The 17,889-nt window shown below is 46.4% G+C and overlaps 1 protein-coding gene across 2 annotated transcripts in view; it reads left to right on the forward strand.

The window, feature by feature from the left end:
- CNGA3 (cyclic nucleotide gated channel subunit alpha 3) overlaps positions 1–17,889 on the forward strand; it is a 48,800-nt gene that overhangs the window by 14,719 nt on the left and 16,192 nt on the right. For both annotated transcript variants that reach the window (XM_060608052.2, XM_060608069.3), the window contains exons 2-4: positions 2,797–2,918; positions 12,267–12,380; positions 14,619–14,798. In XM_060608052.2, coding sequence (XP_060464035.2) covers positions 2,833–2,918; positions 12,267–12,380; positions 14,619–14,798 — 380 coding nt within the window. In that variant the 5' untranslated portion in view covers positions 2,797–2,832. The remainder of the gene's footprint in view (positions 1–2,796; positions 2,919–12,266; positions 12,381–14,618; positions 14,799–17,889) is intronic.

The following is a 17,889-nucleotide window of genomic DNA, read 5'->3' on the forward strand; positions in this document are numbered from 1 at the left end:
GCTGCTCCTTGGCCACCTGTAGCTCTAGAGGAGTGCACACTGATGCCCTTTGAAGGAAAACAGACCTGGGAAGAGGCCTGGGCAGGCTCTAGAACCAGTCTAGAGCTTCCTGAGCCCACAGTTTGGGCGTCTTGGGCACCCAGAGCATAGTCTAGAGCACGGGGCAGGGTTGTAAGTGGGCATGTTCCATTGGTCTCATGGGCTGTGGATGAAGGAGAGTCAGAGTAGAGTCCTTTAAAGCATGGAGTCCCAGGCAGGGGCCCCTCCTACTCAGGCCAAAAGGTAATGCCAGTTTTTTACCACCCATTAATTTTACACCATCGGGTTCTAGGGTCAGACCGAACTTTGTCAATCCTGGCTCAGGCTATAAGCAACATTAGGGAAATTATGCACCTGTTTGGTTTCTTCACATGTAAAAGGGAAGAAAGGGAGAGGCTATTCTGAGGGTTAACGGAGCGGTATTACATGAGCACCTACTCTGTTTCTGGCATATAGTAGCCTTCCATAGCAGGCAGGTAGATGTGCTGCCTCCATACAACGACATCTGGGGCCAGGAGTTGTGCAGTTGATGAGGGCTGAGGGAAAGGGACACAGGCTGGAGGCAATGAACTTTTTCTCCTGGAATTTTCCTGGAAATGTACAAAAAAGAATAATTTGATAGATTTTCTTCAGAGTCCCAAAACTTTTTTTCAATTTTTTTTATTGAGAGAGAGAGAGAGAGAGAGTGAGACAGAGCATGAGCAGGGGAGGGGCAGAGAGAGAAGGAGACACAGAATTCAAAGCAGGCTCCAGGCTCCGAGCTGTCAGCACACAGCCCAATTCAGGGCTCGACCCCATAAACCATGAGATCGTGACCTGAACGGAAGTTGGACGCTTAACTGACTGAGCCACCCAGGCACTCCAGAGTCCCAAAACTTTTTTAAGACTTGCTCTAGAACCCACTAGACTGTAAGCTCCTTGAGGACAGAGATGTGTATTCTTCTCTGTAAAACCCTAGCTCTCCATATTGTCTCACACATAGTAAGTGCTCAATAAAAAAGCATTGGATGGATGATTTCAAATTGGGATTATTGTTTTTAGTGGAAGACATTTATTTCCCATATTGGCTCTAAAATTTCCATAGACATCTCAAACTGGAATCGTTCTCTTTATCAAACCCACTTCTTCCCCTAGTTCCCTACCTCAGTGTGTAGGACCACCAACACCCCAGACTATCATTCTCATTACCTCCCTCCTCATCACCTCCTATACCTGATCAATGACCATGTACCAGTGAGTCTGTCTATATGGGAAGTTTTTTAATATATCTGATTCACTGCCACAAACCTAGATCAGGCAACTATTCTCTGTCCGCTGAGATACTGCAGCATTTATCTGCTCATTTAACATCAACTTATGTTCCCTGAATATGTCCTCCCCAATGCAGCTGCAGTGGCCATTACACATCTGACCATATCCTTGATGGGCTCAGGGTAAAAGCCCAAGCTCCTTAACACAATCTGCAGGATCCTCTGATATCCATCATCTGCCCTGCTGGACCATAAGATCCTTGAGAGAAGTCTTCGTCTTATATTTCTTTGTATCTCCTGTGATCGGCCAGAAATTCACTAACTGTTACATAAATGGGTAAAGTATTTAAAAATCAAAACTATTTTTGATCTATTGGGAAAGTACAAAATTTAAATCATAGCCTTAAATTATCAAATATCAGAGATGAACCAAGACCTTTGAGCCAACAATTGACCCTGAGTAAACTCATGGTGGATTGACCTTGATAAGCAGGAACTACATCCATCCTTTGGTGCAGTGTTCTGGGCTCCTTGCACTGACCTTCATTTGGATATGGAATTAATTTAGTCTTAGAGTGAGTCACTGGGCTCTTTCTAGAAACCACCATCTTTCTCTGAAGTGGTCTCTGGAGTGGTCTCTACTTAAGCCATCTGACTGCTCAAGAGAGCCTGTGTTTGTCCAAGAGAAACTGTACTCAGGGATTCATCTTCCACTTGGAGGGCTTTGATCAAGGATGATGGAACTGCCCAGTCTTTGTGTTCTTCACACCAGCCCTGTGCTCATACCAGCTTTCTTTTTTCATCAGTCATAGGGGCACCTTCCAATGTTTGCTGAAGGGAGAGTATTCACGGTCTGATTTCTAGCCCCAGGATCATGCCATCAACAGGTTTTACCTATTTTTTTAACCTGGATAAGCTGCTTGACATCTCTGAGTCTCAATTTAGCCATCTTTAAATGGGGATAAAAATTGTAAATATCTGATAAAGTTATTTTGAGGATTAAAGGAGATGAAGTGTGTTTTGAGTGTAACATTACATTGTAAAGGTTTTATGGATGTCAAAGATTGTTAGTTTTTCATGTTTTGTTTTGAAATGGGATTTGGGGGAGCTACTAAAACGTGAAAAATTATAAGATAAAAAAAGTAAATGAGAAAAAACAGGGTCAAGAGGAACATCACATCGTTCCAGGGAATCATGAGGATTTTAGCTTTCTTATATCAAATACCAACTTCACCAATCATTCATTCATTTGCTAGATCAGCATATAAGTTTGAGCAGCTCTTTGGCATGGGAGCATACACAAAGTGAAAGACCTTGCTTGTGCTTCAGGCTGGGAAGAAGAGTCCAAAAATACCCAACTAAAACACGGTGTAGCTGCAACTATGGGAGAAATGGAAGAGAGTGTGTGTGCCAGGGCTTGCCTGGGGAAATAGTCCTCACACACAACAACGTGGGTTTGCAGCTGCTTCCTCATCCTGATGTGATCTGTGTTGTGTTCATGTTTCAGCAACAACCTTGAAGCTGAATGTAACAAAGCAAGAAGATGGCTAAGATTAGCACCCAATACTCCCACCCTACTGTAAGAACCAGGGACAGAGATCTGGACCACGTTGAAAACGGCCTCAGCAGGTGAGATGGGCTTTCCATTTCACACTCATTTTAGAGAGGTGGAAAATGAAGCTCAAAAAGTTATATGACTTCTAAAAGGTAACAAAATGAAGATTCAAATTCAGCAAATTAAATTTTACTGTAAAACTTCTCCAAACTTCTCCAAACATTTTCCTGTGTACATATTAAACATTTGTTGGACTCTGCACCAGACATTGTCCTGGGCACTAGGAATGTGGTACAAATCAGATGCCCTGTCCCTTGCTTCCAGGGCAAGGTCAGGATTCATGCTGTGCTCATGGGCCTGCAGAGAGTGGGCTGTGCCTTGCCAGTGAAGCCATCAGCCCCATCAACCACATGCAAGCAGCCATAAGGAAATCTGGACCTGAGTTCTACTTCTAGCCCTGTTTGTAGCTTTAGTAGATTGGGGAAAACACACTTAATTTCTCTGTGCCTCAGTTTCTTCAACTGCAAAATGGAGCAGCATCTTTTCCAAGCTCCTAGCATAACAGTGAGGAAATGGGAAAGTACCTATTTGGTGCAAATAGACTTATATTTTTAGGTTTCTTAAACTCTCAACAAGTTGGTTGAGTTGAACTATAAGAAACCTTATTTCCAATATTTACATTATTGTTGTTATATATGATACACACACATATGACATACACACGCGCACGCGCGCGCGCGCGCGCGCGCACACACACACACACACACACACACACTGAAAACTTCTCTCTCCCATGAAATCTGCAGAATATCATATGGTCACAAACTGCAATGACAGTCTCTCAGTGCTCATATCCCCAATACTAGGTCCTCATCCACCATTTCTCCTCAGTCAATTATATATATCACACCCTCTCTCAGATGCACATTTGGTTTTTTCTCTGTCTAGATTCTTAGTACCAGAACCTTAGTTAACTGCTCATGAATGATGGACAACCATTTCCAAAGAGATTTGAGTTCCTATTATCATACACCTATGCAGACCCAGGACCCTACATTCTGGGATTCAGGCAAAGGGAGGAATATCTCAAAGCATCCCAACAGATATTTATTGCTGCCAACCATTTTAACATGGTACTGGAGCCCCAGGAATCTTGCTATGACTTAGGGCCATCAGAAATTCTCACCCTGCTCAAATTTCTCCCTCCTAACTGGCCTACTGTCAATACCAGGGTCCTGCCACGGGGGACTTATTCTTTTAGGTTGAGTCATTGCCCTTAATCTAGAAGAAAATAAGAACACTCTTAAGACACATAACTGCTTTAACACTTTGGTATGCATTAATAGCTTCTTTTTCACATCTGAGCTAATAAACCTTTGGGGGTGGGGTGTTCAAAGAAGATTGGGGTGGAAGGGAGAAAAGGTCCACAACAATAAAGTCAAGCTCCCTGGGCAGCACTGGGCTCCTGGGATCTTGGGCCCAATGTGAGAAGGACAGAGGCTGTTAGGATCAGGAAAAATTTGAAGTAAAATGGAACTTTCCCCCATTGCTCCCTTTTGCCTTGAGAGGGACATAATCAGAGCATATCATGGAACTTACAGACTCCCTAGGGCCAAGAAGGCAACAACAGGGGCTTAAGAGAAGACACTCAAGATACTGAGATACTCAAGAGAAGGTGGGCCCAGTTGGTGGGCTGGGGCTCCTGCCCAGAATGCCCTCTCAACCAGACAACCACTGTGGTCCAGCTCTGCCTGACTTGTCTTGCCTCTACCTCAGCCAGTGGCCTATTAGCCAAGCCTGATGTGTGGGCTGTCCAAGAGGGCTCACCAGGTCTCCTGGAAGATGACCCTTTGCAGAAGAAACTGTTAGCTCATTAAGCCACACAGATACCTGCTGATGAGCCTCTGCTTCCAAGGGACTCTCTGTGGGCTCACAGTGGGTTTGTGTACACACAGAAGATTAGTCAGCCACACAGTGGGGGGTTCTGAATTGATTCCCTGCAACAATACTATTTGCCATATTCATGGATGGGAATATGCCCTTCCTTCTCCCTCCTATCCCTTATCCCCTGACCAGCGTGATGACTAACAGGCTCAGGGTCAGACTGGCTGGGTTTGAACATTGGCTCTGCAACTGACCAGCTCCGAAAAATTGTGCAGCTGTTCCAAACCAGTTTCATCTGTAAAATGTATTAGTACTGACTGCAGAGGGCTATAGTGAGGTTAAAACAGGTGAAAGCTCCCAGCACAGTCCCTGCTGTGAGAAAGTACTCAGTCAGTGCTCACTGTCAGCCTTGGAAATGATTCTCCCTCCTGTGGTCCTTTCCTGGTATTCCAGGCTGGAAGACTTCTCCTTCTCTGACCTTACATAGCTCCAGCTGTCCTGACATCTGGATCTAGCCATTTCCTGCCTGTGACCAAGTCATGCTTTCTCAGCTTGACCACTAGTCCAGTCTCACTGAGCCTGCCCTGGGGACTTGCCCAACCACTGATGTGGTAAAAGCTTGTTGACAGATTAATACAGAATCCCATGGAGACACTATGGAGATGTCAAAAGGAGAGAGAGAAAGAATGCTCCCTTCATAAGACAGATGTTTGCTTTATCTTATGGAAGCAGGAGTGGGTTAACAAATGGAAATTTGCAGAATGGGTTCCTTGGTGCTACCAAGGATTGAGCATGTGTGTTCAGGCTGAAGGTGAAACAGCGTTCGGCCAGAGGCTGAGTCCAGGCCCCTCCTCTGCTTCCCAGTGCAGCCCAGCATCTGTCTATACACAGACTAGTTTTCCCTATAAGATTTACTTGAACAAGGGACTCTGGAAAATACACATAAGATTTTAAAGTTTCAAATCACTATTTTAGGGGAGAAAATGGTGCTTGAACAAACCGTAGATCTTGGCTTTAAAATTCAAATACATTTAGAAAGCTTATAGGAGAAAAAATTGAGGTTTAAAAAATGTTTATTTATTAATTTTGCAAGAGAGAGAGAGAGAGAGATCATGTGCACAAGCAGGGAAGGGGCAGAGAGAGGGGGACAATGAGACAGTCCCAAGCAGGCTCTGAACCGTCAGCACAGAGGGTGACACAGGGCTCAAATTCACAAATTGTAAGATCATGACCTGAGCCAAAATCAAGAGTCAGATGCTTAACCAACTCAGCCATCTAGGCTCCCTTGGAAGAAATAATTGCTAATGTGTGTCCTTAAATATTAATCATTCAGGAAGCCTGGGTGGCTCAGTAGGTTAAGTGTCCGACTTTGGCTCAGGTCATGATCTCACAGTACATAGGTTCAAGCCCCGCATAGGGCTCTGTACTGACAGCTCAGAGCCTGGAACCTGCTTTGGATCCTGTGTCTCCCTCCCCCTTTTTTCCCTCCCCCACTCATGTTCTGTCTCTGTCTCTGTCTCTCTCAAAAAAAAAAAAACCAAAAAATTAATCATTCTTTATCCTCAATGATATCAATGAAGCTGTTCTGGGAACCTGCATGTCACTGTGACCCTTTGCTGAATGCCCCCAGCAGGGAGGAGATATCATGTCCCCATCCCCTAAGACATCCCTGTCTCCAAATTGGAAAGCCCTGTCCCCATCCCTTTCACTAAATTGGAAAGCCAGGTTTCTGTTTCTCCTTTTAAATTATTGGGATCATTTTCCTAGTGACAAGCCATAAGGAAGGATGGAAACATTTCATTTGAACAAAGAAGTCAAGTTTATACCCTGGAAATACCAGAAATAGAAATGTCTTGATTTTTTCCTTTCTATTAAATCTATTTAGTTGACTTGATTATTTAAGAGCTGTCTGGCATATTTGAAAAGATAATGCAGTAGGGAAAGATTTCAGAATCTGCTACAGAGAATTGCAGCTAGAACCGAGGGCACCTCAAATCTCAGATCAATCTCCTAGTGTAGCTATTTTAGTCGAGCTTTGGGGCATAGGGGTTTGTGTCCTACAGAAGAGAAGCCTTCTTCATGCTGCTCTCTGAGCAGAGCCCAAAGCAATTATCACCAAAGAAAACCACTTTCCGCCTGCTTCCCTAGGACTAAAGACAAAAATGCACTCAATTCAGTTCCCTGGTTACATGTGGCCAATGACAGTGCATGTCGGTCATTCACGGTCCTCAGGGCTTGAGAAGAGGAAAAGAAAAACAAGGTATCACATTCTCCACCCTTGTTCTCCAAGGTTTGTCTTCGCTTACGTCCCCAAAGTCACTGAAGGAAGACACCAGGTGCTCCACAAAGTACAAAGCTAATGACAAGCTGCAGTTCTGATGAGAACCCTGTCTTCTCCCAGTGATAAGGGAGACCTTTACCTCATGGACATGAATTCTCCTTTATAAGAAAACTTAGAAGATGAGCATCATAAGTTGAAAACTACCTTGTGTTTCAAAACAGTCGTATCATTGTGTTGTGCTGGTTGCTCTTATTCTTGCTGATTACCAACTTCACGGAGCTCCTTCCTGAAAAGGTATCATCACTACAGTCAGTCAGTCGGCAGCTTCAGGGGTGTCCTGGCCTGACCTGATTGTTTGTTTACAGATGAGTCCCTGTCAAGTCCTTGCCCCAGGCCTCTCCTCAAGCTCCTGGCAGGACAGCTCCTGACTCTCAGTCTCTCTTGCCTCTGTATTTCTCTGGGCGGTTCTGGATCCTCATTTTTTGCATTGGTGGCTCCCTTTTTTCAGTAACTGTGTGTCCACGGGGACTCAAAATGTCACCTCAAACTTTGGTTCTCTTCTCTTTCCATCTCTTCTTCCATCTGCTTGGTAAAATCGGTTTCTCTGAGGAATAACTAATCAGGTTTACTATTTAAATAGCCCCAGGCAAGAGGATGTGGAGAAACGGGAACCCTCTTGCACTGTTGGTGGGAATGCAAACTGGTGCAGCCGCTCTGGAAAACAGTGTGGAGGTTCCTCAAAAAAATAAAAATAGACCTACCCTATGACCCAGCAGTAGCACTGCTAGGAATTTACCCAAGGGATACAGGAGTACTGATGCATAGGGGCACTTGTACCCCAATGTTTATAGCAGCACTCTCAACAATAGCCAAATTATGGAAAGAGCCTAAATGTCCATCAACTGATGAATGGATAAAGAAATTGTGGCTTATATACACAATGGAGTACTAAATGGCAATGAGAAAGAATGAAATATGGCCCTTTGTAGCAACATGGATGGAACTGGAGAGTGTTATGCTAAGTGAAATAAGCCATACAGAGAAAGACAGATACCATATGTTTTCACTCTTATGTGGATCCTGAGAAACTTAACAGAAACCCATGGGGGAGGGGAAGGAAAAAAAAAGAGGTTAGAGTGGGAGAGAGAGCCAAAGCATAAGAGAGTCTTAAAAACTGAGAACAAACTGAAGGTTGATGGGGGGTGGGAGGGAGGGGAGGGTAGGTGATGGGCATTGAAGAGGGCATCTTTTGGGATGAGCACTGGGTGTTGTATGGAAACTAATTTGGCAATAAATTTCATATAATAAAAAAAATAAAATAAAATAAATAGCCCCAGGCATTTAACAAGGGTAGAGACTCTGGAGCTAGAAGACATCATAGAATTTTAAGCATCAAAAAACAAGTGGGGACTCCAAGTCAGGAAACTACAGATGCTGGCAAGGATGTGGAGAAACAGGAAACCTCTGGCACTGTTGGTGGGAATGTGAACTGGTGCAGCCGCTCTGGAAAACAGTGTGGATGTTCCTCAAAAAATTAAAAATAGAACTACCCTACAACCCAGCAATAGCACTACTAGGAATTTACCCAAGGGATACAGGAGTGCTGATGCGTAGGGGCTCTTGTATCCCAATGTTTATAGCAGCACTTTCAACAATAGCCAAATTACGGTAAGAGCCTAAATGTCCATCAACTGGCATGGATAACAAAGAGGTGGTTTATATGTACAATGGAATACTACTTGGCAATGAGAAAGAATGAAATCTGGCCATTTGCAGCAACGTGGATGAAACTGGAAGGTATTACCCTGAGTGAAATAAGTCAGTCAGAGAAGGACAGATATCATATGTTTTCACTCCTATGTAGATCTTGAGAAACTTAACAGAAGACCATGGAGGACTGGAAGGGGAAAAAATAGTTACAAACAGAGCGGAAAGGAGGCAAACCACAAGAGACTCTTAAATACAGAGAACTGGGAGTAGATGTGGGGCAGAGGCACAGGGAAAATGGGTGCTGGGCATTGAGGAGGGCACTTTTTGGGATGAGCACTGGGTGTTGTATATAAACCAATTTGATAACAACGTATATTTAAAAAATTTTTTTTCATAAAATAAAATAGACTCACACAAAAAATAACAAAAAAACAAGTGGGGAGATGCAGCAAGAAGAAAAGGCCCTTTAGGTGCTTTGAATTGACTTCACAGAAAACTTTCCCTATTCTTCACAGCTAAATGTGCCTTTCTGGATTTGGCTGTTGGAACAATACTTAAGTTGATAAAAAAAAAAAAAATCACCAATTTTTCCTTAGTTCCTTTTTGAAGACTAGGGAACTTTAGGGAGGGTAAGTGACCAGCCCACAGAACACCTAGCTAAGAGGTGTTAAGGTAGGGATTTGAATCCAGGGCTCCCGGCTCCCCATTCTGCCTCCTGCCCTTCGAGTGGGTGTCCTAGATCCTAGCCCTCACATAGGAGCCCTCACTGCTGCCAGTAGCAGGCCTGCTTTGGAATCCAGCGTCAGGTTTTGCCCTCCTCACATCCTCACCAGCTCTGATGTCACTGATTCCTTTGCTGCTAATGCAAAAATAAATCTATTCTCAGGATGTGCCCTCATATAATTAACAGAAAGCAGACTAGGCAGAAATGCTAGGCTGACTTCTTGGTGCCCAGAGCTCCCTGAGGATCTGCTGGTAGGGACAGAACACCTTCACCCTTGGGATTGCCTCCAGATCTTCCAAGCACACCTGCTCAGCTGTGGGCTGCTGCCCCCCTAACCTCACCATGCGCCAGCTGCCAGGATCCAGGGACTTGAGATATGGACTCACTTCTGTCACTGCTCCCTACACCAGTAACTGACCTGGGTGCCTTGGAATGCACATTCTACCTTCGTCGTATACAGATTATTAGAAGGGCAAGGGGATCAGAGCTTTCTGGACCGACGTTCAAATCTGAGCTTTGCCACTTGGCAGGGCCTCTGACAGGGTGTCTCATACATATCAGGACGAAATGTGAGTGGTCTTTTAAAGGTGTAGAGGGAGAATTCAGTTAGATGGTTTGAAAATAAAGAGCCACCCCCACATAGTGTAGCCAGGTGGATCAGAGCCATGTCTCTAGCAGCATGCCACAGGGCTCAGTCCTCAGCCATGTCCTATTAAGCTTTTTCTTTAATCAGTGCTGTATATGAAAATATAGACAGCAGCTTCATGGAGTGGATTAGAGCAGGCTTTGACATGGGATGGAATGCCATTCAAATCAGCTTTGCCACTTGGCCATATGATCTTGGGGAAGTCACTTAAGTTCTCTGAACCTCGGTTTTCTCTCTTATAGGGTGATTATGTGAATTAGTTGATAAGATCTATGTCTGACATACAGTAAGCAGTCAATAAAGGGCATATAGTTTGTGTATTGCATGTGAAAGTGATGGAGTTTGGGAGAAAAGGCCAGTATGGTGCCACTGCATATCATGGGTCCCAAAATATCAGGTGACTCAGATCAATGGAAAGATCCAATACTTACTTCCCACAGATCAATTGTATATGCACAAGATAGGGCCTTCTGGCTTAGCAGCAGCCCGTGTTACAGGACTACAGGCTTTGGCTGATGGTAGTTGATAATGGGGACACTAAAAGCACATGAACTCACAAACTTACAAAGATGTCTGGCGTGGGGTCCAGTAACAGCAGTGTTCTCAGTGTCCTTGCCCAGTTGGGCAGGAATGCGGGAACCTGCTCACAGGAGCTTGACCATGATGGGGAAGAGCCTTGAACCTGGGGAGACATGGCTGGGTGAGCTGGGGGTTCTAGCCTGGAAAAACAGATGTGGCACAGTGTGACAGCTGCCCCATCATTGGAGGTGGTCATGTGGAAGATGAAGTGGCCTGACTGTGTGGTTCCAGCAGAAAAAAGGTAGCCTCGGTCTGCGGAAACTGAGGGAGGGAAGAACCTTCTACAAAGATGGCCCAGATGGGGCATGGGACAGTAGTGAGCACCCTGCTGCTAGAGACGGCAGGGATGTTGTACAAAGAGGAGTCCGCAGATCAGTGGCTGGGATTCAGGACTCTCCCTTCTAATCAGTCACCAGGGAGAGATAGAGCCTTTTCCTGACATTAATTATTGCTTACTTCCTCAACTGTGTTGCCACCTTGTTAAGAAGGCTGATTAGGTTGGAATAGGTCACGTGACGGAATTAATTTGTCCTGCTTGGGCTCTTCAAGACTCCGAATGAAGTGCAAATCCCTAGGGGCCAACGCCTGGCTGGCTTTTAATCAGGCTGACCAAACTTCAGCCCTCGGAGCTTTTAAAAGACAGGGAATGAAAGAAAAATATGCCCAAACACACTGGTCTTATTCCACGCAGTTAAACAAACCCCAAGCCTCTGCTGATGTGAATGGTGCTCATCTTGAGTCGTGGGCACGTGTCCTCTATGTACTCATGCTTTTCATCCTGAATTGCACAGGTGAGTCTCTGGCCCAATTACCTCTGCACTGCAGGGGACAGAGGTTAGGCTTTGACAAAAGGGCACAGTGGGACTGAATTTTCACATGAAAGCACTGAACAAATGCACTTGGGGAATTAGGCCAATTCCGTACAATATTCCAGGATGCTCCTCTTAACCAAATACCGAATGGATTCCTAGGAAAGCTGCCGAGCAAGCACACAAATAACTGCCCAGGTGGTGTGGCTGTGGTGTCCACACAGTCCAGACTTAGCAGATAGGATTTCAGTATGCAGAGATGTGTTTGAAACTGAATTCTTGGTCTGGAATCATTGTGTAGAAACGGCTGCTGTGGGTGTGGATGCTGGGCACTGGGACCCGCCTCCCCCTCCCCTGCCAGTGCTCTGATGAGGGCCGGGTGCTGCCGGCCTGCCCCCTTCTCCCAGTCCATGGGCAGTGGCTAGGCAAACTACCTCCCCTGGTCAGCCTGGCTGTAAAGGAAAGGCCATGATTTTTTTGTTTTTTGTTTGTTTGTTTGCTTTGTTTTTGTCGTTGTTGTTTGTCGTTTCTTCTTTTTTAAAAATTAATTAATTTATTTTTTAATTTACATCCAAGTTAATTAGCATATAATGCAACAATAAGGAAAAGCCATATTCATCCTAAAAGCCAGGATCTGCGAGATCCTGCTGGAGCACAGACTGACAGAGTGAAGACTGGGGTCCGCAGCTTTCCTCATTAAGCAGGGCATCTGGCCATCTCATCCCTGAGTGTGTCCAGGAGGCGATGAGCCTGAAATCAATTTAGCCTGCTGCATATTTGATTTCCTAGGGTCCACTCGCCTTGCGAGGAGACTTCATCAGAACTGCAGCAGGAGATCGCCATGGAGACCAGACGACTGGCTGAATCCAGGCGAAACTCCTACACCAGCCAGGGGCCCTCCAGGTAACCCACCAGGCTCAGCACTCACCTTGGGAAGGGGGAGACTGAGGCAGGAGGAAGGGAGATGAGTGTTAGGAAGAAACCGGCGGGGTGGGGGGAGGGGGTGGTGGAGGGGTGGAGGCAGCGTTGAAGATTTGGAGAAGAAAGGGGCAGGAGAAAAGCTGTCAGAAATCTATCACCGAGTAATTTCCTCTCAGGTCAAGTGTTCTGAGCTCAGAAAAATCTAAGAAAAACTGCTGTTATCTGAAATTGCTTTCATATAAAGTGATATTGAGGCACTTGCTCAATTCTGGAAGAATTTAGAAAAAGCCAACCAGGAAGGGTTCCAAAAAGAATCGAGAAAAAAGACCAGCCAGCCGCAGGAGACCGCTGGTGGACTTCAGTGGCGTGCAGGTGGTACCAGTGGCACCGTCCGAAATAGCCTCTGGCAGGTCCTCACAGGTGTGTGTCCAGACTTCGTAGCATGCATCTTGCAAAAGGATGGGGAAGATTATCCAGCCTCCGAGCTGATGACATCTGCACTTGAGCGTCAAGAGCTGTGCCACCTTAAAGAAGTCATTTCACCTTTCCAGGTCTCATCTGGAAACACATCAAACAGTGGGAGGGCTGCGCGGGAGCCAAGCACTGACTCCTGACAGGTGCTCAACAAATGCGGAGCTCATTGTTTCCTTCCACTAAATTTGTTTTTCTACCAATGCCAGAGTTTTATATAATCACGTGTTCTACAGTTTTGGCTAAGATTATTGCAAAAGTTAATTTGTCTAGTTATTCTTCATATTTTTCACTGGGGAGGAATGTTTCTTTCACCAGCCCCTTGTAGCTGGGCATTTACATGATTTCCAGTGTTTTTGTCTTACCAATACAATGTGGTCTTAAGGCTCATTGATTGCAAGGAAGAAGACACCTTCAAACCAGTTCAAATCGAAAGACCTGGGGTAGGGCCGAGGCAGGAGGCTGGTGCAAGCTCAGACAGACCATCCGGTGGAAAGGGAACCAAATGGGGCTCATGAGACGGGAGCAGGGGAGGCACCTGCCCTCTCCCTTTCATTTTCTCCTGGAGTGTCATGATCGTTGTGATTTTTTTTTTCCTGCATGTCTCCTCTGTTTCAGGCTTTCTCTGTTCACACATCAGTAGGCACAGGCTGGAAATGGCCTTTGCTATACAATCTTGTGTTGAAACACCCAACCCCATCCTGGAGTGGCTTTTAATTCAGAGGCTTGGGTGACTCTCTGTGGGTCACTTGTTCATTCCTGAGCCTGTTGGCTGAGCTGGAGAAGGGGGTATGATCTTGGTTCCAGCCCCTCAGCACAGGGAGGATGGGGGGTGGGAAGAGTGTCCAGAGGAGAGAGGCTGGGCTGGGCAGGCACCTCAACATATGTCTGCAGCAGCTGTAAACATCTTTGAGCGTGGAATGTTTTCTTGCTTTAACTTACTCTTCTTAGGCAAAGCTCCGAAGTGTGTTATTAGGGTGAAGGCATATGACAACTCATGATGTGGTTCTAGGTTGCTCAGAACTGATTTTGTTGGGAACAGTGGCATGCACTGTAGGTGCCAAGTCAGGGAAACCAGATGCCAAGAAAGAGGGTTCAGGCTGTCTTCCCATTCCCCTCTGGAGGAGACAGGGAAGGCAGGAGGCAGGGCTGAAGGAAGCCTTCTTACGGAAAGCTGGAGCTAAGACAGGCTCTGGAGACATAGGCTAGCTGGTCTCAGGCACTTGAGGGCCTAGCAGGGTCTGGTTCCAGGAGAAGGGTCAGGGAAAGCTGCAAGGAAACTTGTGCACAAGACTGGGAGGAAACAAGAATTTGTATAGCAAACAATGAGACAAGTGTTAGGAAAAGAATCTAAGTTGTATCTGGGTGCCTGTTCCCTTAAACCTTATTCTAAATTTTATCACCATTTGCAAATTGTATTTTTTCTATTCCGGTGCCTACCAGTCATAAAGAGCTCTACAAAGGCAATGTAAGCAGAAAAGCTGCTAATTCCCCATTTGAAGGATCATGTCTTTGGCAGAGTCCTCGTGTTAAAAGGACAAAGCCATAATGAAGACAATGTCCCTTATCTGGAAAGCTGGGTCCCAGACTGCAGGTGGTATAGGACCAGGGAATAAGGCCCTGACAGAGTGGAGGTGCACATCTAAGCCTAGGATCCTGCCAGTCATCTCTGCTTCTGCCCCAGCCCTGGAAAAGAAAGCTTTCCATCTCCTTCCTCCCTGCACTAGCTGCCTGTCCATGTCCTTCCAGGTTGTCTCGCCTGATCATCTCACTGCGAGCATGGGCCACCGGGCACTTACACCACGAGGACCAGAGACCTGACTCCTTCCTGGAGCGTTTCCGTGGAGATGAGCTCAAGGAGGTATCCAGCCAAGAAAGCAATGCCCAGTCAAATGTGGGCAGCCAGGAGCCACCAGACAGAGGGAGAAGGTAAGGAACCAAGAGGATGGGCCACTGGCACCAGGTGAAGCATTGGTTTGCTCCTGTAGCTTAGAGCCACTGTGTGGGTGGCCCGGAGCACCAGCCTCATGACCTGTACCTTGAAGAAGGTGTCTGTTGTGGAGGAATACTGCATGCTCTAACAGTGGCTGCCCCGAGTCAAAGAAGGATTGCAGGAGAGGAAATCCTTTAACCAGAATCTCCACCCTCATTTGACCCTGCACAGAGTACCCACCAGTGCCCCCTAGAATTGGTGCTCTCAGAAACACATCTGGGGATGCTAGTCTCACTTGATCTCTCTCCATCAAAGGGCCCTCATCCCAGATTGCACTGTGACCCACTTTACTAAAAGCCAGGGGCTTTAATACCATAGCTTTGAGATTACCTAAATGGTACCCACAATTTTACATGTAATCTTCTGGGAGGGAGGTCTGAAGGTTGGTCAGAATTTTCAAGAGGAGCCATCATACCCCAGATCAGGATAAGAACCATGGGGTTGGGGAGTGTAGGTGGGGGTAGAATGGGGGATGGGGAGAATGTTTACTTTTCGGTAGGAGAGAGGTCTGCAGAACAAGGGCTCTGAGCATCTTCTTGCATGGCCCACTGCCTGATTGGGGGCTGTGGCTGGTGCTGTCTGGTGTAGACATAGTGAAAGAAATCTGCAGGTGCTGACTTATATCCCCCAATCCCACACCCTACACTCAGAGCTGCTGCCTCCCCTCCTCTCTTGTTCTTGGGAAGTCTCCCCAGCCTGTGACCAGTAGGGAGACCACTGGGCCACCACAGGTTGAATTGAGTGTGGCTAGTAGCAGAATGTCTCTTCAGGACCCTCTGGGCTGTTGGAGGGAAGGAGAGGTAAGACATGGAGGGGGAGGTTGACCGCCTCTGAGCTTCTCAAACAGGAAGCCTCTTGCTCAGAATCTGCTTTCTGAAAAAGGGGGCTGAATTCTGTAGATAATGCCAAGATTTATAAGATGTAAAGGTGAAAACAAGCCTGGTTATTGCAGACCAAATGGTCCCTATATAATTGTTGGAAAAAATCCTGTGTGTTTTTTTGTTGAACGAGAAAAAGGGCTCAGGTGTGAGTCTCTCAAATGGGCATCCAAGGGCCCCTAGGGAGTGAAGGTCATGAGGCCTCAGAGGAAGCAAAATGGATCTTCCTGGTACTTCCATTTTGCTTCCATGTTTGTATATACGTGTTATAGGTTTATTATAGATTATGCAGTAGATTGCAAAATGTGCAAGCATATTTAAGATAAAATATGAGAGTTCAAGGAAATTTCTTGCTAGCAACCACTCTAGGGGAGCTACGTTTAGTCTCCCTGCTGGGAAAGGTGTGATAATTGGCTGGCTCACGTTTTCACCTGGGCTTAGACCACAAACCCTTGGGGTTTCTGGGCTTGGGGAAGGACCACCTAGGGCCTGGGTGCTGGTGGGAATGGGGATGTGTGCAGGGCCATCGCAGGTTCCCAGGGCCAGGCATCCTAGACTGAGAGACAGCTCCATGACTGCAAGGCCAGCATGCTGTTCACTGCTGAGCCATAAAGAAAGGATGGATGGCAGATAAGGGAGAAGAGAAGATGGGGGAGGAGGATGTGGGGAGAGAGGTTTGCTACTGAGCCAGCCAGAGTGGTTCAGTTCCTTGTGGACAAGCAAAGACTTCTTTTGTTAACTTGATCAAATTATCCTATCTACAACCTTAGCCTAATGAAGATGAACATAAGCCTCTTTGTCCATTTCCCAATGTGACCAGATGAGCAAAGAGCTGGGCTAGGATCCCAACAGGGCCAGGTCCCGACTGTACCACAGATGCCTGGTCACTTGCCTGAGGGTTCAGAGTGGGCAGGCTCATGCAGGCTAGTGGCGGATCAATCAGAGAGGCTTCCTGGGGGAGGAAGACTTTGGATTTTCCAGGCAAATCCCATTGGCAAAGCAAAGTGTATGCAGAGACAGGTCTTGGTTATTCTAATGGTTTGGCCTTATGACATCCCAGACACAGAGATGTGGTAAACACAGGCCACTGCATCTTTCCTAACTTCATAGGAATTGGGAAATTGCTTGGCAGGGGAGGGGGGTGGGTCTGGTGATCAGAACCAATCCCAAAACAAATAGTTAGAGCCACGTAATGGATGGTGAGAGGGAGACTTGAGCAGTGGTGAGCAGAAGTACCAGGATGGCATTTGGCTGGATGTTCATCATCACAGAAGAGAAGAGGTGCTCTGAGAGTCAGGCAAGAGGATCACAGGCCACTGGCCTTGGTCCTGGAGGTCTTCTATGAGGTGTCTGCGGTGACAGCAGACAGGCAAGCCACCCACCAGCTCTGTGAGACCATGCTGGCTTCCTTAAACTAGCTGTGTCAAAAACGTCTATTGGCAATTGAGCACTCTGAGATAATAGCTTTTCCTACAGAATGCCACAAAGGACCGTGTGATTCAGCTTTAAATAAACGTGTAGCTGGGTGCAAAACCAGCCTCCACTTTCTAGCAGATTCTCACATAAATCTGGGGTGGCAAACCCTGAAGTTTTAAGATTAATGTGGGGACAAGGGCCAAGAGCAGGATAGATGCAGAACTGGGACAGTTCTGCTCATGGTCTGTTTTTTGCCCTGCAAGCCGGAAGTAGCTGCTGTGATTGGGTTTTTGAGGGAGCGCCCCTTTTGAGAGCCCTTGCCTGCGCAGATGAGGGGGGCAAGTTGCTGCTGCTGCTGCCAAATGTGTCCATTCTGCTGCTGAAGGTGCTCGACTCGCTCCACCTGAGTGCACCCAGTGGGTAGGAACCACATAGGGTTCATGTCTGCATCCCTCAGAGCTCCTGGCACACTGTTAAACTGAATGAAATGGGGTGGAACTTGAGGCCAGGATTCTGGGTGGGATGTGCATAGTTAACTCTCATTTATTCAGAAGCCTCAGTTGAGCCAAATGTTCATCTTCTCTTCCCCCTAGAGCTAACCAGTCAAAAAATGTTTGTCCTGACAATAACAACACCCCAGGTCCTGAGAGGTGTGTGAAAAGGCCCGGGGGACAGGGTGTGGGGAGGTGCCAGCCTAACCACCTGGGGCGAATGGTCCCCAGTAGTTGGAACT

The sequence above is a fragment of the Panthera onca genome, chromosome A3 (assembly GCF_046562875.1).
Source record: "Panthera onca isolate mPanOnc1 chromosome A3, mPanOnc1 haplotype 2, whole genome shotgun sequence".
Classification (NCBI taxonomy): Eukaryota; Metazoa; Chordata; class Mammalia; order Carnivora; family Felidae; genus Panthera; species Panthera onca.